Here is a 23,480-nt window from a genome sequence, read left to right as displayed (position 1 = left end):
TTTCCACTAACGCTGTGAACGCTCGTGCCGCATACTAATTCTTTTATCAAGTACACGTATTACGGTTGGCGAACCGCCGTACATAGAAAGAATAATAAAGGATCTAGCGTGGTTGTTACCTTGCGGGCAACCTTGACTGCGACCGCGAAACATCCAAGTTCGAACAGTAACGACAGTCTATTGCCGGTAATTGCTGCAATTAGCAAGCCACGGTTAGATCGATGTCAAACGAACAGCGAAACGTTTCCCTCGGCAAATTCAGAGGTCCGCCGCGATTGCAAGTATCCACCGAATGGGACAGTTGCTCGAAACTCCGGGAGAAGTTGCTCGAAAGCAGAGCATACGAACGAACGTGCACGTGCTTCAGAATATCTTCCGGAATTCTGAGGAATATTGTTTACTATATGTTTGAATTCGTCTTGACACACAGTCGTTTTCATACGACGGAAGAAAAAAATAGCATTCTGTGTAAAAAATTAAAGGTCATCTTAACTTGAAAGAAAAATATTGTAGACATAAAAAATTGTTATAACGTTTGTCTTCTGTCATTTTTTTCCCCCTTTTGTTGAACATTTCTGAGAAAAATTCTGAATAAAAAATAATGCGAACACCCTGTATGTGTATAGGTATAAACTGTTTTCTTTACTGTAAGCTGCAAAAGTTAAGGGAAAACAGTTTGTATGTTGAGAAACAGAGTGGGAACCAAGCGTGGGTGGTATTATTTCGAATGATAATTTGTAAATAAATTTTTGGAATTGAATATCCTGTAGTGTTTGGCAAGTAATAGATTTCAACTAATGGTACGTAGCTTGTTTAGTTGATTAAAGAAATTTGAAGCTGTGAAAATAACAAATCGAAGAAAAAAAAAATAAAGAAACCTAAACCTATTGTTTTTCATATTTTACGAATACTTGTTTTATTAATATATGGTTTTATATAGTATTTAATTACTATTATATTTATACTATATAATTTATAGTATTACTATACTATTTATAGTATAAATATAATAGTATAAAATATAATAGTTTTATTAATATGGTTTTATATAGTATAAATATAAATATTGGACGTTGTGAGATACCAGTTATTGCTATCGAAATCAAGTTAACAAATAAACATTCTGGCAAATCGTAAATAATTTCTTTCACGAAGTTTGCAAATAAATAATCTAATTGGAAATAATTCAATTCAATTTTCATACGAAACACTTAATGTAATATAATTTCATTTCTCTGAAATATCTCTTTAGAAAGTAATTCGAGAACAATGTCTTTCGAAAATTTTTCAAAACACCCAGCTCTGGTGGGAACTAGAGAGAGTTGGGAAGCTAGTACCGGACAGCGAGAAGTGGGGAGATCGATGCAGTGGAGGGGGTAGCGAACAGGAAAGTGGGGGAAAGGGCCGCCAGTTAGCCATCTCTGCTCTAAAGCGCCCCTTGCGCTAGCAACTGGTTCACGGACCATAACGAGTGACCAAACAATATACAATAATTCGCTTTCTTTCTGAACTCCGTCGGAGTGATATCAACTGGACAGAAATTACTCAGAAGTAATAGATTTATTACCTGTTTTGCCTTGGGTTATATTTAAATGTACTTAATTTAAATGTAACTGAGAAAATATCGCAACTTTGGGACAAAAAGTTCTCGACGTGCGTGGCACGTCAAGAACGAAACCTGCTCCAGAGCAGGTAGAGTCGAGAAATGTAAAAGGATGGCTCGTATTACCGAGACAGGGACTTTCGCCCGGTAGCAAAGCGCAGGGAATGACGGAAGGTTAAAAACGGTCTTTCCACGATCGTGGCGCCAATCTTGAACTGAACGGGGAAAGGAGAAGACCGTGCGTTTAGACTGTCGCTTAAAATGACGGTGGAGAGAAAGGCTGTAAAAGACGTCTCGACGTTTCGTAACGGGGCGACGATCAAAGTTCGCGGGAGCACGAACATCGCGACCTTCCTTCGTTCGAGCGTCGAAACAGTGAGGAAAGTGGGTCACGGATCGCGAGACGCACGCGAGCCGACGTTTTCGCTTCGTTCCCTCGGCTCTCCCCTTCGCGTATGCGTGTACGCTTTTTTTTTCCCTCCGTTTTGCGCGTTATCGGCGTCGCACGCACGCGAGATACTGCGCAAAACACCCACCGCGCGCCGTCTTTCGTCGACTTCCCATCGCCGGTTGGAATCTTGGAAAGTCTCAAGGACTCGTCGCGTCATCAGATTACGCGTTACGAGGGTAACTGACTGTTTGATCTGGCCACCAAAGCTCTGGTCACGGATCTTTCCAGAGAAAGTAGGCACGCGAGTGAACACGCGCTGCGTTGGAGAGACTCCGCTGGCAAGGTCTCTTCGTCGAGAAGACTACAGTTATTGCTTTATTATTCCGTTAGATTTTATTGTTCCTCCTGCGAGAGACGTGGTCGCCGACGGAGACCGCAGTCCCACGCTCTTCAAACTTCCAAGGTTTTCCCAGAATTATCAAGACTCGACCGCCCAGCGATATCGCTCAAGGCTTCCAACTTGCGTACAGCGCGAGGTGTTGTGGTATCGTGTTATCGTGCATCCAAATTCTCAGGTAGAACGGGAACTCGCTCGAGATAGCATTCGACGAACGAAACTTGCGATCAGGCCCGAGCGTCGCGTGTATCGATAGCCGGCCAACTATTTTTATCAATCGCTCCGATGCAGAAGGCAGTCGTCCAAGGCTACAACCTAATCGGTTCTCGAGGGCTTGCAACTGCTCGTGGTATGCGAAACGTTCCGACGTTTGGTGACGAGCAGGCGCCGCGACCGCACGCGTCCGCACGATCACGCACACCGACGTCCGCCGACCGACCGAGCGTAATATCCACTAATTGTCCGGCGATTAATTACGCGCCCATCTGCACACGGCCAACTACGACCGAGCTAATCCTCCGCTGACATTATTATCCTCGCTGATTGTCGGCCAGGGCTGCTGCGCGCGTCCAGCCTCTGGTGTCGATGTCGTTCCGATCGTCTCGATTACCAGTCATTTACACGAGCGATCGTCGTTACGTATCGTCGTGTCGCGAGTACGATGCTCACCGAGCCTGATTGCACCTGTGTCGAGTCGGCAACGAACGACTTTCACGTCCCGTTTCACGGCAAGTGAGTTATTACGACGGCGGTCGAATCGAGCACGATCCTGGCTGGGAAAATTGATGTTAATTGGAAATTGGATCCCTTCGTTCCGCGAGGAGAAAAGGAAATAAATCGTGTGATCCACGGGATCGATAGGCTTTTGGGAGTTGGACGGTGACGTTCGTCGAAAATCTGTCTCGTAACATCTCTCGCGAACGCGTTTTCACGCGGTTTGGTTTGATAATCGTTTGATAATCGTTTCTCGTGGAATCGGTTGTGTACGATAAGAGGTGCATGTCAGAAATGAAGACGCTCAGAAGTGTGTAGCGTTAAAAGACTGTTCGAGATATGCATAAGTAATCGCAAATTACCAGATATAGTGATAATGTGGCTATATGTATAATAAAGGTAATGTTGTTAAATAACAGGATGCATTGTAAGAATATATATTGTTTCAAACACTGATGGGGGTCTTATCTCGGAAGGAGCTTGCTTATTGAATCGTATTTCTATCGATAAACACGATATTTCGTCAGCAACTTTCCCAAATTTCAAGCGACGATCTTATTCAAGATGGTTGAAATATAAATTATTTGAAACAATAAATAAATTATATATATATATAAATTTAAAAATAAATTATTTTAGAAACAAAATATTTTGTTTATTACAGCGCGTTTTTAAAATAGCGTTTTCGTAAATTCGTTTATTCGAAGGATGCTGGAATTAATTAAGTTTTGCCTTGTAATAATGTCTGATTTTTTACAAATGTTATTTCTCGAAATAATGACACACCTACACTCGATACGTTCACGAGTATGAATACATTCTTAATATTTCAGTTTATATTGTTATTAACGTATTAAGGCAAACGTGCTTGTCCGATTAAGATATGTATATACAGAAATGTACTTATCGAAAACACGGTCGGGTTAAACCGTGACCCGGATGAATCTAAATCCCCGTAGACTCCGTGTATTTATATTAATTCGCGGCGCGGCCGTATCGAGCCGTAAATAAACGCAGGGCGGCAATGATTGAATTTTATTTCACGGGCTTTTCGAAAATTTCCAACGATCCGTATATGGGAGGGGGAGGGATGATAAATCGCGGACAGGACGACGCGTCGTCGAACAGAGCCGCCCGAGGGGGTCAGAAATCCCTCGGTGATTCGAAAAAGCGGGGGAAGAAGAATTGTTTCGATCGGTTCACGCGGACGGTGTGCACCGGAATGCAAATCCGCGTTTCGATAAAACGTCGGCTGGCTGACCGCTGGCCAACTGTCCGCTCGCGAAACATAATCCACGAATCAACCACGGACACCAGCCGCTACTGGCTAGAGAAGAAAAAAAGAGAAAAAAAAGAAAAAAAGCGATCGCTTCTGTACCGTGTTTCGCCGTTCAGCTGATCGATCGCCGTCGATTCCATCTTTCTCCTCTCTCGCCTCGTTTCACCTTTCTTTTTCAACGACCGCCCACGTCTCACCCGACGTGTTTTCCCTCCTCTCTCGTCCTCTGCGGTTCGAACCCTCTCTTCTCCATCTTCTTTTTTTCCTCGCGCGCGCGGAGGTTTCGATTATGGTAAAGAATTTTTTGCCATCGCGATCAACCGTCGTCGACGCGGGCTCTTGAAAACGAACCGCAACGAAGCGCAGCAAGCCGCGAACCGCTGAAAATCCCGGCTCGTTCAATTAGATCCGCGTTGACACGCGGTCAGAAATTAAAATATCGCCGACCCTCCCGACCTGCTGTCAAAGTGCGACCCGACGGCGGCCGCTCTCGACGTTTCTCTCCCGCCGTATTTATGCCGCGATTTCTTTTTGACAAGGAGCGCGGAATGCACTCGCGTGACAAGCGTGCCGCGGATGTTTGCTCGTTCGTGGGGAAATTCAGTGCTGCGGGGTACTTGAAAAGTGTACAAAAGACTGCGCGCAGGAATATTCATAACCTGCCGATGAGCTGTCGTTTTCTTCTCTTTTCTTTTTTTTCTTTTGGAAAAGCAGAAAAATCACACATAGTCTGCCAATGAGATATTCTCTTTTTCTTTGTAGAAATATATAAAGTTACAAGTATTCGTAGCCTGTCGATAAACTGTTGTTTTCTTTTCCTTCTTTTCTCCTTTTAGAAAAATACAAAAATTTTTACTAATATTTCTACCAATGAGCTGTCGTTTTCTTTTCCTTTCTTTTTTTTTTTTTTAACACAAAAATCACACATAGTCTACCAATGAGCTATTCCTTTTTTTTCTTTTTTTTTTTTGCAAAATATATAAAGTTATAGATATTCGTAGCCTGTCGATGAACTGTCGTTTTTTCTTCCTTCTTCCCTCCTTTTGGAAAAATACAAAAGTTTTACTAATATTGCTACCGATGAGCTGTCATTTTCTTTTTCTTTTCTTTTAGTTTTTTCTTTTTTTTTTTAACACAAAAATCACACATGGTCTGCCAATGAGCTATTCTTTTTTTTTTTTTTGCAAAATGTATAAAATATTCGTAGCCTGTCGATGAACTGTCGTTTTCTTTTCCTTCTTTTCTCCTTTTGGAAAAATACAAAAATTTTTACTAATATTGCTACCAATAAGCTGTCGTTTCCTTTTCTCTTTCCTTATTTCTTTGGAAAAATAGAAGAATCACGTAGTCTGCCGATGAGTTATCGTTCTCTTTCTTTTTCTTTCTTTTTTTTCAGAAAAGATCTTAGGAAGGATCTGTACGAATATTCATAGCTTGTTTTCTTTTCCCTCTTTTTCCTTCTTTTTCTTTCTTTTCTTTTTGGGAAAATACAAGAATCACATAGTCTGCCAATGCGCCATCGTTTTCTTTTCTTTTCCTTCTTTCTCTCTTTTTTTTTTTTTTTTGTTGGAGAAACATAAAAAATTATGAATACTCCCAGCTTGTCGATGAGCAGTCATTTCCTTTTCTTTTCCTCCTTCTTTTTGGAAAAATACAAAAACTGCATGGACATTCACAGCCTGTCTGGTTTTCTATTCTTTTCTTTCTCCTTTTTTAGAACTGTCATTTTTTTTTCTTTCTTCTTTTGTTTTTCTTTTTAAATACAGAACTCTGAAATACAAATGTTCACAGCCTGCCAATGAGCTCTCGTTTTCTTTTCTTTCTTATTTTCTCGAAAAAATACAAATATTCATAGTCTGTCGTTTCTTCTTTTTTTTTCACTTTTCTCCGACGGATACGATCTAGAATTGGAGAGATTAATATTTCACGAGCAATTTCTCCGGAATGCGGCAACCGCGAATAATTCATGATAATAGCTGGGCGAAACGAGTGATCGTACGAGGCGCGCGTTTCCCAAAAAAATCCTCGAGCCGAGAAAGAGACACAGAGAGAGAGAGAAAGAGCTACATGTTTCATCGACAAGTCAATTAACGTCGAGTAAATCCGACGAGCATCGGAGAGAATTACATTTTTCCCCCGTGACAAAATGCGTCGCTGGCTGCTTGGACCAACTTCCAAGATTCGCATGATCGCGGTACAAGCCACGACACCACGACAGCGGCCTTGAAACCGCGAGACGTGCGTGTCGAATGAAGCAAACTCCGTTTCAACCATCAACGATGAAGAGAAAGAGAGAGAACAGAAGCTTTTCCAACCATACCAGAATTTTCGTGCATACGCGGCGAACGTTGATAGATTCGTGTGTTGGAATCGATAGGTAACGAGACTTCGCCGAGCGAGCCAAGGACAAAGCGAGCCGGCTATAAATTCCGCCGCCTGGTCTTTCTCTGAAAATCGCGGGCTGGCGATCGATTTCCACCGGAAGGCCGGAAACGGAAGGCTGGAGGGAGCCGTGTTTCCCTCGGCAAACACGGTCACGAAGGGTATCGGGCATCGATTGCATAACCATCGATCCGCGAGCCGTAAGAAGCTCCAACGTGGAATTGAACGATAGGCCACGGGATTCCCAGCGAGAACCACGTGGTCGTATGTTCCACTATTGCGTTATGAAACCATAAGAGGATTCCCCCTCTCTCTCTCTCTCTCTCTCTCTTTCTCTCCTTCGAACAACGTACATACATACGATACGAGCGCAGATTCCCCGTTCGCGGCGCGATCTGATTGATAGCAAGCGCACTGTAAACAAGCGAAATGAATTTCGTTAGAGTTTAACAGCGGTCGCTTCAATCACGGTTTAATCAAACCGTGGATCGATCGATCGACAGCTGCCTGGTATATTTTCGAGCAAACAATCGGCACAATGCCACGAAAGAGAGAGAGAGAGAGAGGTTTCCTCCCCCGCCGGAGCGTGGCCAACAGGTTTTCCCCCGTCGTGTCACGTAGCAATTATCCAACAAACCTCGACAAAGAATCCCTCTTCGCCTGCAAGTATTTCGTGACGTCATCGAGCCGTCATCGAGCGACATTCGTTTTTTTTTTTTTTTTTTCGTGGCGAAGGAAGGCACAAGCTTAGTAGACGATAGTCAACTCACTTCGAGACTCGCTCGTCGATCTCTTCATCTCTGATTAATGCCGCCGTCCGACGATTTGGCGCCGATACTGATTGATTAATCGCACTGTCGGCCGCGTACGGTATCGGCTCCCACCACCTTCCATTGCCTCGCTTCTATTCTTAGACCGCCTACATTGACTTTCTGGGTTAAAGCGTGCGGTCGTATCGCGATGACGCGAGAGTCACGACCAGCAATGGTGCGCCTCCGTCCCGCGGCTTTTTTCTCGCCTACGCCCTCGAATCGCGCGCGTGTTCGCGGATTCGGAAAATTGTTTTGACCCTCGAGATTTCTCTGAAGAGAGAGAACTCTGAATTTTCTACGAAATATCAAGCTACTGAGCTCTGTGAGATCCACGTATGTTTCTATGGTGAAACGTCGAACAACTAGAAGATGCGGTAGCTAATTTTTTTTTAACGTTAAGAATTGTGATATTCGGTCTGAAAGTATGTAACCAATAGAATGTTACGTAAAGTTCGTCGTTAGCGAAGAATAAAATGATAGCGAAATGTGTATTAATTTCGATCTGAACGGCGTAACAATGAAAAGAGAATCGATTTTAAACGTCTGTTTTTGATTCATCGGGTTTTCTTGATATATATTGTATATTGATTTCGATCTGAATGGAAAATGGCGTAACAACGAAAAAGAAAATCGATTCTGAACGGCCTTTTGCGAATTTGTCCGGTTTTCTCTTGGACAGGAAATATTATATAGTCAAATATAAAAGCTTGCATACCGTTGTCGAAAATTATAAGAAACTTTTGTAACTTTGTTTTTACAAAAATACATACAGCTTCGGTTTAAATCCAGAAATGAATTCTTTTAACAGCTACATAAACTGATATTTTTAACAAACTCCATTAGACAATTTACAATGATTTTTCGCAGAAATTTTCTGCTGCATTTCCTTTAATCTGTACATTTTTAAAAATTGCTAACGTCTTCCATCTTATGCTATTTTACACGGAATAATGGAAATATGTATTATAGACGAAATATTCGTAAATTTTATTATATTTATACGATTGAATTTCAAACTTTAAATCCATTTTCTTCTTTGACTCGTGTCGCAATAACTTGCAACGATCTGCTTGAGAAACATTTCCTTTCATATTTAACAAGCATGTTTATTAAACGAGAAAAAAGAGCATCTCTCTCCAATTCAATTTTTTGTTTTCTTCCGGCCAATTTATTGCGATATAACTTATCAACACGCGAAATCAAATTCGTAGATTTTGATTTTTGAAGAAAGCTCTTTCATATTTAGGAAGCATATTTATTAAACAAAAAAAGAGAGCATCTCTCTCCAATTCAATTTTTCGTTTTCTTCCGCCCAATTGTATTTATTGTGATATATTTAACACACAAAATCAAATTCGTAGATTTTAATCCTTCAGATTTACTAAATTTTTGCGTCGTTAGCAAAAAGTGGCGTGATTTCGGTTCTCCCGAAGTAATCTTTGAATCTCCAACTAGGCGAAGATAAACTACCACCGTTCCAACTAGAGAGAGAGAAAGAAAGAGAGAGAGAGAGAGAGTGTCGACCGAAGTATAGAATAATCCGGCGCGCGTCGTTGTTCCTCGTTTATGCAGAAGCTCCTCCAATGCAGTTACCAACGCTTGGTCGCCGGTTTTTCCGCAACTCTCCCCTTCGACGGCTTTTCATCGTTCGCCGACGACGTTTCCACCGGCCGCAATCCCATCCCCGTAATTCTTTCACGTTTCTTTCACACCACTACTGCTAACTCCATCTTTCGCTTGTTTCTCTCTCTCTCTCTTTCTCTTTTTCTCTCTTTACCGAGCGGTTTTTTCTCTTGCTCCGACGTAACATCTTCCACAATGCTGAAGGAAAGAAGAAGGGAAAAAAGGAGAGAGAAAAGCATTAACGACCGCCATTGAAAAATGTCCCTTTCACTCGCGATCATCCCTCGCCGCGCCAGCTTGTCCTCCGTCCACTGTCCCGACAAATTCCTCGTTATTATTTGACGTGTCAACGAAAAACACAAACGCGGCGATGCCTCTCGATCCTCTCCGCCGTCGCGAGTTTCAAAGCCGACGTGCGGACGTTCCAATGCGATTTAATCCATTGACGAGTCGTACAAATTAAGGTCTCGATTTAAAAGAAAATGTAGATTGTTGAAATCCTACGAAATTTTAAAGAAATCAGATTTTAAATTTAGCCTCACTGAACTGAACGTTGATAATGAGAAGAACGTTGCACGTAACGTTTCGACATTTTGAATATCTCGAGTTGATTTTACTAATTGTGTAATTGTACTGTATTCCATGCAAAGGATCCTAACGGTGGCTCAGAAAAATAGAAAAAGAAAAAGAGAGAAAAAGAAAACAGAAAACCAAATACAGAGACACAACTAGAGTAAAGAAAATATAGAGCCAAAGAGAAATATATTAAGTGTTAAGGCAGTGTGCATATCATTTTCTATTTAGTCCAATTAGTCTATTTATAGTATAAAGTTAGGTTAAAGTCTGGCGTGCAATACTAGATGTAAGGGAGAAGTAAGAATAAGAGAAAACTTGACAACTAAGGGAATTAAAAGGGAAAACAGAATGTAAAGAATAATGTAAGTACTGAAGTCTATTTCTAGGCCGAAATAAAGGCTGAAATAAAGATTCATTCATTCGTACTGTATTTTTCATGCTCATAAGGGGACAGTTCTGACAAAAGGAATTTAATGAAAGGAATCAGAAACATTCGTCTCGAAGTATAAAGACAAACAAAATTGTGACGCAAATTTTTGTAAAAAAAAAGAAAATCAGTAACTGAATTTGTTATTCACGCTGGCCAGAAACGACAAATGTGAAAAAAAGTTTTCACGAAAAAAATTGAAATTCGCTTGTTACCTGGGAATAATCTCGAAATAAAAAGGGATCAGAGATAACAGTTTCTATGAAAGAAATCAGCAGGTAACTGAAATTCGTTTGTTACTTACGCTAGGAATATTCATCTCTCCAAAATATAAAGGAACCAAAGGAGACAACAACTGTGACCAAAATAAAAAAAAAAAAAAAAACATTTTATTGGAGAAATAAATATGCAACTGAAACTCGTTTGTTACTTACGCTCGAAATATAGAGGAAGTTGAAAAAGAAAAGGAAGAGAACTGATTAGGAAATATTTGCCAATAATCGTTATCGACGGAATTCTATTTTTAGTAGTTATCGATAACGGGAAATTTACTTCGTTTGCCTCTGATAGCTATTGACGGGGTAAACTCCATTTCGGTCGTTCACGATGCGTTCGACGGTGAAACAATGTCAAAACATTTCCAGAAACCGTGGAGTTGCTCTCCGATGTAAATCTTCGCGGAAATTGACGAAATAAACTTCCCTCGTCGACAATCGTTGCCAGCAAACCAAGAAATAATTGTCCTCCTCAACTATACACCTCCAAAAACTACAACAATTGCGAAATGACGATCTTTTTTCAACTCAATGCAATCACGTTAGTTTAGCCGAAAATAAAAATCGATTATCATCCCATGACTCGACTTGACTCTCGTTCCGATTACAATAGTCACGATCCTTGATTCCACGTATCGCAGTATTTTATCCACTGTGTCCGACGAGGCACGAAGTAGCACGAGCCAATAATACGCGATACCGGCTAAGTTAATATCGCAGCTCGTTTCGTTTCGCAACGTTGAATCGAAAACGGCTCGTTTTCATGAAGAAAGAGAGATACATAATTGAATGCTCGTCGATTCTAGTTACCATTGGCCCTGTCCCTGTTATAAAAAAAGGAACAGGTAAGAACGAAGAACGGAATGGAAGTCGATAACATCCGTCGAACGATTCCTTCAATTTTTCTTCCTTCTTACTCTTGCCTGCTTGCACCTTTCCTTCGTCGAAGGGAAACGCGTTCAAACGTAGAAATGCCCGACGAACAACACAGAGTGGCCACTGAAAGACTGAACGGTTTGAAAAAGGTCGTAACTTGCTCGTACATTCAAAATGGTGGTCATTTGAGGGACGTTAAATACTGAACACGTAATACTAAAAAAAAAATTCATTAATTATGCTTCCAAATAATAAAAAATGTTGGTATTCAAGGATGGATGTCACCATTTATTAGGAACTTGTTGCGACCGTTACCTCTTGAAAATTAACATCAACGCCATTTACACAATCGTTCCGCCGAAAAGTACGTTCCCTGTAAACCGACATCGCCAACTGTACATAAACTCCTAACATAAGAATATTTGTAAATTGTTATTTTATTTTTATTATTACCATGGAGATGTTATTTACCATATACCATGTTTACTTATTTATAGAGATGTATATACAGACCGCCATTTTATAATTTGTTATTCATTCCTTAATCAACATTCGGAGAAAACCAGTTATCTATTTGTGCTACAAACTTTATTATTGTTTAAATATCATTTATTATAATATTATAATTTATATTTTATTATAAAAATGTTATATAAATTACAATTTTTTAAAAGTTACTTAAGTTACCAAGTTCTTCTTATTTATTTGTAGCATTATGATATTATCATCGTAATCACTACAAACTTTATTTTAGTTTTCTTTTTCTTTTTTTTTTTTTTTTTTTTTTTCTTTTTTTTTGTTTACTATTGCGGTGTCCTCACGTTGCTACGCAACGCTATGTGTTTAATCATTTAATCATTTAAAAAACAAGTTTAATCACTTCTTCCGAATATTTAAAAGACGTTTCACGTAAAGTCTTTAATAAATATATATATTCTTCACCATTTACTGGACACGCATGTTTCTCTGTACAAAATTCCACCCGAAACATTAAGAAAACATGTGTTTGTAAAAGTTATTTTTAAAGTTTGATATCATTCAGTCTTTCAGTGACCATCCTATGGAGTTGACGAGGCGAACGAACGATCACATTTCTATCGCGATCGAAAGCCTCGAATAATTCCCATCGACATCGTTGTCTCTCTCGCGATAAAAACGAACTGTCCCCAGTGTCGTCTCTCTCTCGTTTCTCGCAGAAACGGAGAAAGTTTCAACGAGAAATTGAAACAAAATAAATCGCCGAGGAAATATTCCGGCTGACAAAATATTTGTACGGGCGATCGTGTGAAATATCGGCATCGTCGTTCGTGGTATAATGCCGCGTAACGCGAGGACACGCGCGATATTTACAGGATCGACGGATCGGAAATGCCGATTTCATTGGCCACGAGATTTCCATGCCTATGAATAATCGATCGGCCTCGGCTTTGGCAACTCTCTGAAGAGCAAAGAGAAAGAGAGAGAGAGAGACAGAAAGAGGCCAAAGAATGAAACATCTGTGTCGACGATTGAATATATGAATGAACGTTGCGACAGATGTATCGCGGCTACGTTTCCGCGGTCTACGTGCCGCTCTACGATGCGGCAGGAAACGCAACACGTGCACCTTTGCAGTATTTTCGAACGCGCATTTCATGGAGGATTCTTCTCTCGTTTCTTTTTCTCAAGGGGCAGAGGGGAAGGAGGATTTAATAAGACGTTACGATGCGGACGAAACTTGCGCAGGCCACGGCATCTTGTGTTTTCTACGTTCTCTATCGTCGAACGTGCGAAATTGCACGGAGCACGCACTGCGCGCGAAAAATACGTGCGGCGACGAGCGTGATTGCACCAGTGACAATGAAAAATTGTCGTTAATTTCAGGTAATAAGACCTCCGACTGTGAAAAAAGAATCACGTAATCCATCCATTTCGTACCGTTTCAAAGCGTGAAGCCTCTCTACTTGCGACAGTTGCGCGTTTGTTCTTTTCGAAGATGACCTCGGATCACGTGAAATATTTCTTTACTACGGGCAAATCCACCGTGGTGTTGAAGATTAACATTTTTTTTTCTTGACAGCGAGTCCTTGGAATTTGTTGTACGATCTTTCCTTGTCGTTCTTATCGAAGTTTGAACGAAGCCTGATGTTCATAATCAAAATCATGTGGTGGATCCACGAGAAAGAATTTTTCAATGCCTTTGCACGCATGTTTCCGAATTTTGACAATTTTCGAAAAGAGAACTATCCCCAATTTTATAATTTTTAATGTAAGAATGTTTTTAATGTTTTTATACATGTTTGAATTTTGACAATTTTCGAGAGAAAACTACTCTCATTTTCTCACGTAATGTAAGACTTTTTAACGTTTTTACGTACGTTTGAACTCTGACAATTTTCCAGAGAAAACTATATTCATTTTCCCACGTAATGTAAGACATTTAACGTTTTTACGTACGTTTGAACTCTGACAATTTTCCAGAGAAAACTATATTCATTTTCTCACGTAATGTAAGACTTTTTAAAGTTTTTACGTACGTTTGAACTCTGACAATTTTCCAGAGAAAACTATATTCATTTTCTCACATAATGTAAGACTTTTTAAAGTTTTTACGTATGTTTGAACTCTGACAATTTTCCGGAGAAAACTATCCTCATTTTCTTAAATAATGTGAGAATCGTCTATGAAAAATGCAAACTCACTGTTGTCAAATTATCATAGAAGCTTTGCGCTTTAAAACAAAACCAAGTAGTTCATTATACGATTCTTTTTTTATAAAGTTATACCGACAATTTTTCACTATCATTGCTCTATAATTACTGTAATTACTATAATCATTATAATTATGCTCTTCGCCGTGTATACAGCTCATTACGCTGATTTTTTATGATTTTCAACAGTACGTTAAATCATCTTTAAAAAAAAAAAAAAAACACTTTAACACTAGAGTCAAAGTGGTCAAAATGACCAATTTATAACTTTTTTTAGAATAATTTTGCTGACTCGCAATTTTGCGTTTTTTAAATACTCGATTTGTCGAAAGTTTGCGCTTATTATCGTATTGTGAACCTTTTTCTATATATTTCCTTGCGTTCTAGTATCTTCGTCTCAATTTTTATACTTTGGTCCTCGATAGTTCTAGTGTTAGAGTCCAAGGTGGATCGTTGTTCAATGTTCGCGTACATCAACGGAAATTATCATCGCCGTTGGTGAAAAGATTACGCCCACGTCGCCGAGAACAAGTTAAAATATTTCTCTGCGATCGCAAAAGAAAATTTCGCACGAATCCGCGTGAATTTGCATCGCGGAAGACCGCGTGACTCGAAGCGATCGTTGGCGTGTAAACGTGATTCATTCAGCGTCGCGCCGGTTTCATTTTCATCGCGTGCGAACTGTGACGCATCGACTGGCGGAAGCGGCGTCGCAACGGCGTTATTTCCGGCGACGACACCGGCATTTTGTCCGCCACGCTTTATCGTTCTCCAACGATAAAGTTCGTTTCCTTTCTCTCCATTTTCGTCGCGTACAGCCAATAGACAGACCAACGTCCGCCTCGAGATACTCTCCTATACACTCACCGGGCGTGAAGTTCACCGGTTTCTCCTTGAATTCCAAGCAGCCGTTGTAGAACTGGCCCAGCTTCTCGAACTCGCCCACCATGTGGCCGGTATCGTTCGCCAGCAGCTCTGAGAAACATCAAACGTTCGTCTGTTAATCGTTGAATCGCCTCTGGTGTCTCGAGGAGGTGACACAATCGCGATCGAATGACGTAAACAGAAAATCGAGCGCGACAGAGAGGGAGAAGAAAATAGGATTACGACGAGGATTAACCTCTTGCGCTGGACTGACGTTGAGGATTTTTTTGTCGCATAATTGCAATATTTTCTTCAATAGTTTCAATTTTTTTTTTTTTTTTTTTTTTACAACATAATATTGTTTCTTTTACATTTACAGTTTCATTTGCATTCGTTATTCTTTTCTCTTTCTTCCCTGAATTTCGATTCGTGCCGTGTGAAGTGTATTCGTCCCGCAGTGAACTTTTCGTTCAGTCCGTTTGGAATTGTCATTGCAAGACGAAGAATTTTTTAAAAGTTTGTTATAAAGTCATGTATTGACATCTTGATAACGTGTTATTCCGCGTTTATCCTATTCTGGAGCGTAAACGATCATTTCCTCCGACTGTCTGTTAAGATCGACTCAATTCGGTAAGAAGACACTGTCGAATTTGTTATCAAAATAACGTTGAAAAGTTGAAATAAATATTATTCATTAGTATTTAGTATTATTGCATAGTATTATATAATTTATACAATAAGTATTCTGAGCGTAGTATTATAAAATTTGTGTAATAAATTATTATTGTTTCGTACATAAACAATAATGTTAAAGACATTTGGAACAAAATGTTCTGCTTCAAATCAATTTTTTGACATCCTTAAAAAATTATTTGTTGAAATAATATCTTAAAATTAAATTTATTGCTTTCTTCTCCAATGCATCTTACTACACTTCTTGATAATTATAGTTTTTGCACTATTGTAAAAATTCTAAAAAGCAAAGCTATTAATCGCTCACGGTGGCCTAAACAGAAAATGACCAAAAATCAACGTACACGCTGGAATGAGAATTTTTTGTCTTAAAATTGCAATATTTTCTCAGTTTCAAGTATATATTTAAGTACAACCGGGGCAAAACAAAATAATAAATTTATAACTTCTATCCAGCGATGTCGTACCGGCGAGCACTCGAAAGGAAAACGGCGAGTTATTGTACAAGATTTTGGTCACTCGTTATGGTCCGCAATCAGTTTGCCAGCGCAAGTGGTTAAGAAAGGAACGGTCGTAAATAATTCAGTAACGAAAGAGGCATCAATTAAATCACTGAATATTATCTTCGTGGATCGACGGTCGAGCCATAAAAATGACAGAGAGTCGAGTCGAAGTCGAAGAACAGTCGAGAGGCACAGTCGTACAGAACGAAACGCAGTGAAACACAGTTCCGCGAGCGCTGGAGGAAACTCGGCACCGAAATACTTTTCGCGGCTGCAGGGATATAAGTCACGGGCATAAATCACGGATTCATTGCTCTATAAAAAGATCGACGCGAAGCTCCGCTGAATATACGCTGTTACGAATGTTCGAAAATGGCAAAGGTTCGTTTGGCTATCGGTAAAAGCGCGCCTCTCGAAGCAGGTGACTCCGTGGAAATAGATCGCGCCGGGGATTCCGCGCCGAGGAGTCTCCGGTATTGAAGTATTCAGAGTGGTAGCCTGGGTAAAAATAAACCGGAGCTAGCACGTTGCTGCACGTTACTCTCGCGCGCTGTGAAAGTGAAAATTCGCGCACGAACGCGACGAGAAAGCGAGCTGGAAACCGGGAAACGTTTTAATTCGAAAACGAACGCTGTCGTTTCCCAAAATGTATCTCCAGTTCCAGCTCGACGATTTTAAGATTCGGCAAATCGATTTGCGATACCGAGTTCGAGCTCGGCCAATAAGTCATCGCGTTGGGGGGAGGGGGAGGCCGAGCGAGAGACGAAAGAAGAAACGAGGAAACGAGGGAGAGATTCGACTGGTTTCGCTTGTTCGAGGTCGTTCGACGAACGATCGTAGCCTGTATGTGGAGCATTGTGTCGAGTCATAGGACAACGTGCATGACACACTTCCGTGTGCACGTATATCGATTAACATGAAATATTTATAGTACGGCCAACCGTGTGGCCGATCCGGCCTTCCGCGAGGCCTTTGCTGACCTCCTGCAGAACGTCCTCGACTTCCAACCCGCGTCTTTTCTTCGTTACCACATTTATTGGAGCTGCGAAGCCCTGAACGCGTTACAACGACACCTCGCATTTACGCCTGGCATTTCCCTTTTTCACCATTTCGTTACGAATGTCGGATATATACACAGCATATATCGACGTGTTGGAATAATCACATGTTAAAAATACATGATATATTTTAGCCATCGAGGCGAGCTTCTCTTCTATTTTCGACGGTGCAAATATTTGTACGATAAGAAATTCTTCGTAATGAGAAATCTTACTTGATCTATTGCAATTCGGAAAAATCAGGTGCAACTCTTGGATTAATATCTTGAAAATTTGAGGTTAGATTTTCGTTTGAAGAATTAAAGTTTGTTTGGAAAGGAAACATTCTACACCCTTGCCAAAATGTTACCAGGGAATTCAAAAAATTTAAGGTTGGATTTAAGGTTAGATTTTCGTTCGAAAAATTAAAGTTTGTTTGAAAAGAAAACATTCTACACTCTTGCCGAAATGTTATCAGCAGTTTCAAAAAACACTCGACAGTATTTGTACGATAAGAAATTATTGTGAAATGGATCTTTCTTAGTCTATCTAGCAATCCGGAAAAGACCGACTACAGGTGTAACTGTTAGTCTCAAAAATTTGAGGTTAGATTTTCGTTTGAAAAATTAAAGTTTGTTGGGAAAGAAAACATTCTACACTCTTCCCAAAATGTTAGAAGTTTCAAAAAACACTCGACAGTATTTGTACGATAAGAAATTATTGTGAAAAATCTTTCTTAATCTATCTAGCAATCCGGGAAAGACCGACTAGGTGTAACTGTTAGTCTCTTAAAAATTTGAGGTTAGATTTTCGTTTGAAAAATTAAAGTTTGTTACTAGGAAATTCAAAAAATTTAAGGTTAGATTTTCGTTTGAAAAATTAAAGTTTATTTGAAAAGGAAAACATTCTACGCCCTTGCCAAAATGTTACCAGGAAATTCAGAAGATATAAGGTTAAATTTAAGATTAGATTTTTGTTTGAAAAATATTCTACTAGCTCCTTGTGAAAATGTTGCCAGGAAATTCAAAAATGATTCGATTTCAGAACGAATTGACTCTGAAAATGATTCGATCAATGTATGTACTTCTGACGTGGGCACTATCGTACTCGTTCAGTGGCAGTGAGAGGATTAATCGTTATCGTCTACAATCCTCAACTGTTGTTTCAACGTGTTTCTGTTATTGAGTTATCTGTTATACCTGTTATTAAGTAATATCGCATTTTCGCAGTAAATGATTTGTTTGTTTTTTCCGTGGCAAAGTAATGCTTCTAACACGTTAATCGTTGATACTTTGAAAAGTTAGTTAAAAGAAAGCATCAAGCTTGAATTATACTTTTCTTTTCTTCAATCTTTCGCTGCGAAGACGAGCGACGAGCAATTATCCTTCTTTATTTCCCAGAAAGGGAAAAACGCCACACACAAACAACAGAAACGATTCGCAGAACACTGGACAAAAATTTAACTGGAAGGTTTTTATGCACCACAGAATATTCCCCTAATGTAGCACCCTGAGATCTAGATCATTACAAAATTCATTTAACGACAAAACATTTAACGACTTTTCATTCCCCGGAGGCTTGCAAAATGCATTTTTTTTTCTTTTTTTTTTTTGTCGAAAAGGATAGTGAATTGCATAATCGCAACGTGGAAAAGAAAAATCACACGAAAAACAATGAACGATATATTGTTGAATGAAATTCTCGTTATTTGCCAGAAATGTGTCCATTATTAATGCGAAATCACCTATGAGACAGCTGTGCATGTAAATTTCACCTGCATCGAGCAGTTTCGGCTTTCCACCTCCCCCTCTCGCGATCCCACTCGACGACCGAATTTCCCCGAGAAGTAAGAACCGCGGGACTCAAAGGGGAAATTATTTCGATAAATAATAACCGGCCGGAGATCTCGAGTGTCGCGAGAAATAAAACTGCGAGTCGAGGGTGGAGAGGGAGGAGGGATACTTCGATTAATAATCTACGCGAGGACTGGTGGCCGACAGCGGCGTAAATTGAAAATCGATATTACGTCTGCGTCCTTACGCTGCAACCCTGCCTCTCGACGCGGTCGTAAAAGGAATTAGAATTTAATGCAATCAGGAGTGACGTCGCCGTGGGTGTCCTGACGGGTTCAACATCGCGGATTTCGACGAGAAAGAAAGCGATTCGCCGGTCAGTGGAAATCGAACAGACGGAGTTTCTCGAAATTATTCATCGGAGGTTGTCCAAGGTAAACCCAAGGAGAACGACGAACGACATTAGGCTGTCCCGAAAGTTTCTTCCTGTTCAATGAATAATGCATGCACGATGCTTTTATATATCGCAGCGCGTGTTATCGAGTTCTATATACGACCAACTCCGTCGTTTCGAAAGATTCGTGATGATTCGTCCTTCCGTAACTTCTGGCGTTTGCCAGAATACAGGAATATCGTTCGTAGGTGTCATTTATTGAGTCTTTGAAGTGTCTTTGAGTTCATCTTTTGAAGAAATATATCGGTCGATATGTGGAGGACATCGTCTGATTATTATCTGTTCTTCTTATTTCAAACAATTCATAGTGAATGATATGAAAATACATCTGCAACGACTGCGATTCGCTAGCAAAATGTAGAAATTTTGGAAATTTTATATTTAGGCTACTTTTAGGAGGAGGATAACAAATGAGAATTGATCATAATTCAATGATATGACGTGAAACATAAAATTATTCTGCATTAAACGAAGGAATATATATAAAATATATACTGTATTATATTATTCTGTATTATACTATACTATTATACTATACTTATATTGTATTATACTGTACTATTATACTATACTGTATTATACTATATATAGTATTCTGTATTAAACGAAGGAAATATATATAATATATCCTGGACGGACGTGCAATCAGGTCGATTCCGTCAGGAGTCGATCGTTATATCCATTAATACTCTAATAAGTATATATTCGACATGCAGACGTCCGTCAAAGTAACGTGTGTTTAATCATTCGAGCTCAATCGATTGAATCTTTAGGCCAGATTCCATCCGAAATAACACGACGCCTGGGCAAAAGATATTTCTATAAAACCGCGAATAACAGGGAATCACCCTGAAAACAAGAGAAAACTGCGTTCCTGTTGATAATTCTTTCGTGGAATGAGTTTTTTTTTTTTCTCTTAAGTCGGCAACGTTGTAAACTAATTCCCCAAATGGGCCCTGATAGTTTTATAACTATAGATAGAACTTTACCCATCATTAATTCAAATTTTATGAAATTTTGCGACAGTTTTAACACTAGAACTACCACTACCGGTCAAAATAACTGGTTTGACAACTTTATCATAAAATTTCTGCTTCGTGTTATATTTTCTTTTATCCGCAACGACTTTTGCAGCAATAACTAAAGGAATAATATAATGAATTCTATTTCTTTATTTTTATTTATTCAATATCAGAATAACATTGTATCGTGGCTACACATACCAGTACCAGTCAAAATGACTGGTACTCGTTCAAGTGCAAACGGCTAAAGATAAATTAATAATACAAAATTAATTAATAAAAAAATGTACTACATAAGAAATGGAATTCCTTTGTAAGAAAGTAATAAATCAATAAATATAAACACGTATTATTATTACGTTTTTTTTTTTGACTGGTCCCGGTGGAAAAACAGCTTCGTCAAAACGTCGAGGTAATTCTAAGTGTTAACTCGCCCTTGTTACTCGAAACCGATCTTTCTAAAGAATCAACAAAGGCTTAAGAACTTGCGAGAGCGATCGATTCATAATTTCCTATTATTCAAAGGAGATATTCATATATTTGTATAATAAAATCGATCCGATCGGAATAAAATCAGAGACGCGCGAGGGGAGGAAGAAACGGTTGGAAGCTCGCGAACAAAACGCCGAGCGGTCGGGGAAACCGGAATGTAGGTGAATCGCTGCCTTGGAAACTCGTTACACGCCCGTTTCCAAGGGAATTTCGTCGAGCGCGATCCAGCGATCCCAAAGCACCAGGCGGAACCCTTCGCGCGCTCTCGGTTCTTTCGTTTTCAACGAAATGGGCGCGCGCGCTCTCCTCCGTTTTTCCCTCCTTTTGTCGTCACTTTCTCGGTTCCCGCGTTTCCGTCTAAATGGAAGCTCGAAATTTCGGCCCGTTAACCACGCGCAGCAGAACGCTTGGCCAGCTTTTGTCCTCCTCGCTCCCCGAGAGAGCCTGTTTTCAATTCACCCTCCGCGGTCCTTTTCTTTTTTTTATTTCTCCCCTCCCGTTTTGCGCGGTTCTCGAAAAAAGAAAAAAAAAAAAAGGAAACGAAGGAAATAGAGAGCAACGCACCGAGAGACTTCCTCGCTCAAGCTACCCCCTGATCGCGAGTTTCTCGTCCGAGCATCCGGAGGAAGCGAAAGTTTCGACGATTCGACCGATTTCGACTTAAAAACCGCTAAACGCGACCTGGCGCGCGTGAATATTCAATTTCGCCGCGGCCGAGAAGCAAATCCGAGTTCTTCTTCACTGTTGGAATTGGTCGAAGCGCGAAAGAGGTTTTGCACGAGGAGGGAGAAGTTTCCCAGAGATCGACTTCTCGCAACTTTTTATTCGACGAAGTCGGTCGAATAAATTATAAAAAGAAACGGGGAAACGCTACATCGAACGCGAATTGTGACACTTTAACGGCCAAAAGGCTATCAATGGACTCTTTGCTGCCGACAGTGATCAACCGGGAACCTATTTGTTGGTTTATTCGTAATTTTAAATTAAACGACGAACATTTATTTAATATACCATATATTATTAATTATATTAATTTATTATATATTTAATATATCATATATTATTAATTATATATATTTAATAATATATATTATATATAATATAATATTTAAGATACTTGCAAGTCTCAGAAAACGACGTAATACTTTCTGATGTTCCTTTAAAAAAAAAAAACATCAAATGCTTCTTTCTTTTATCGCCTAATTTTTGTGAACAGTGTAGATTTATCGTATCTATGGAACGAAAAATGAAGTCCAGCGTTTTTCTCACAAAACTATGAAAAATATTAAATTAAAATATTTCAAGAAATAATATTAAAATATTTAAAAAAAATATTAAAATATTAAAAAAATAGTATTAAAATATTTAGAAAAATATTGAAAAATTAAAAAAAAAATACTATGAACTAACTAAAAAAATTTTGACCAATCACGATAAGAATGAGTATATACGTGAAGTGTCGGTAAATGTAACGTCGCCAAGTCGCTCTTCTTTCTCCTTTTTCTTCTCCTTTCAACCCAACCTCTCATCTTCCTTCGTCATTTTGCCTTTAGAGCATACGTCTAGGAGTAAATGACTCCTTGGAGCCAACGTTGCATCGCGGCGATGACGCGCATGCAAATCGCGATCCGCACAATATGGAATTTTTTACGAGCAATCCGGTTACGAACGGTGAACAGTGGCTGCTGCGTGGTATTCCAGCGCAGCGTCCCGGTAATGCGCGCGAACATAATGGCCGGCCTCTTAATGTATTCCTTAATGTGACAAAAAAGAAAGGGAGGAGGAATATTAAAAGCCGGCTTCATCTTCTCTCTTTGCAAATTTCTTTGGCGGTTAATAACCGCGCGATTAAGATCAGGGTCGAAAATTATCGCCCCGAATCGAGCCGAGTCGAGTAGAGAACCGAGTTTATTCCGAAAGTTTCAACAAACATGTGGTAATGGTTGCTATAGATCGTAATATATTTTGGAGTGAAAGTACATAATGTGTGTACGGAAGAATGAGTGTGGCGAGTATGCGTGTAATTACAGTGTGGTATGGTCTGAGTGTTTAATATACTTTAATGGTAGAAGAAAGGACGAATGAGAGAGAAGTATGGGAGAGGAGTTGAGAGCGAGCATCGTGAAGAAAAACAACTGTGATTGAAAAACTGTGTCGAGATGGGAAACGAGAGTGAAGAAATTAGAGATAGATACTTTATACGTTTCGTAATTTATATACAAGGTGTTTGTGCAACCGACTTCCGGAGCTGATTTAGCTTGCCTAAAAATAATGAAAACAAATATAAATATAAATATATGTCCTGTCTGTCTTCGTTTATGAGATACAACGAATCTTCTGTTTTAATTACTTTTACAAAAGATGCTCGAAATGACCAGCCTGCACGCGTCTTGTCATTCATCTGGTTGCTCTCTCCATCGTTCCTGGTGTTTCTCGAATTTGTTGGAAGCCTTGCTCTATTCTATTTCGTAGTATTTCAGCATTTTTTAATCGATGTTGCGTGTACAATAGATTTTAAATGTCCCCACAAATGAAAATCTAATGGATTCAAATCCGGAGAACGAGCAGGCCATGCAA

General features: G+C 39.6%; 1 protein-coding gene across 1 annotated transcript in view; it reads right to left on the bottom strand.

Moving 5' to 3' along the window:
* The window catches only part of LOC122534164 (neprilysin-1-like), a 105,267-nt gene that overhangs the window by 64,220 nt on the left and 17,567 nt on the right, over window positions 1-23,480 (bottom strand). Inside the window, exon 2 of the mRNA XM_043664533.1 lies at window positions 14,913-15,020. Coding sequence (XP_043520468.1) covers window positions 14,913-15,020 — 108 coding nt within the window. The remainder of the gene's footprint in view (window positions 1-14,912; window positions 15,021-23,480) is intronic.

This window comes from Frieseomelitta varia, unplaced genomic scaffold, assembly GCF_011392965.1.
Source record: "Frieseomelitta varia isolate USP_RPSP 00005682 unplaced genomic scaffold, Fvar_1.2 scaffold_577, whole genome shotgun sequence".
NCBI lineage: Eukaryota > Metazoa > Arthropoda > Insecta > Hymenoptera > Apidae > Frieseomelitta > Frieseomelitta varia.
This window is presented reverse-complemented; position numbering and strand designations above follow the sequence as displayed.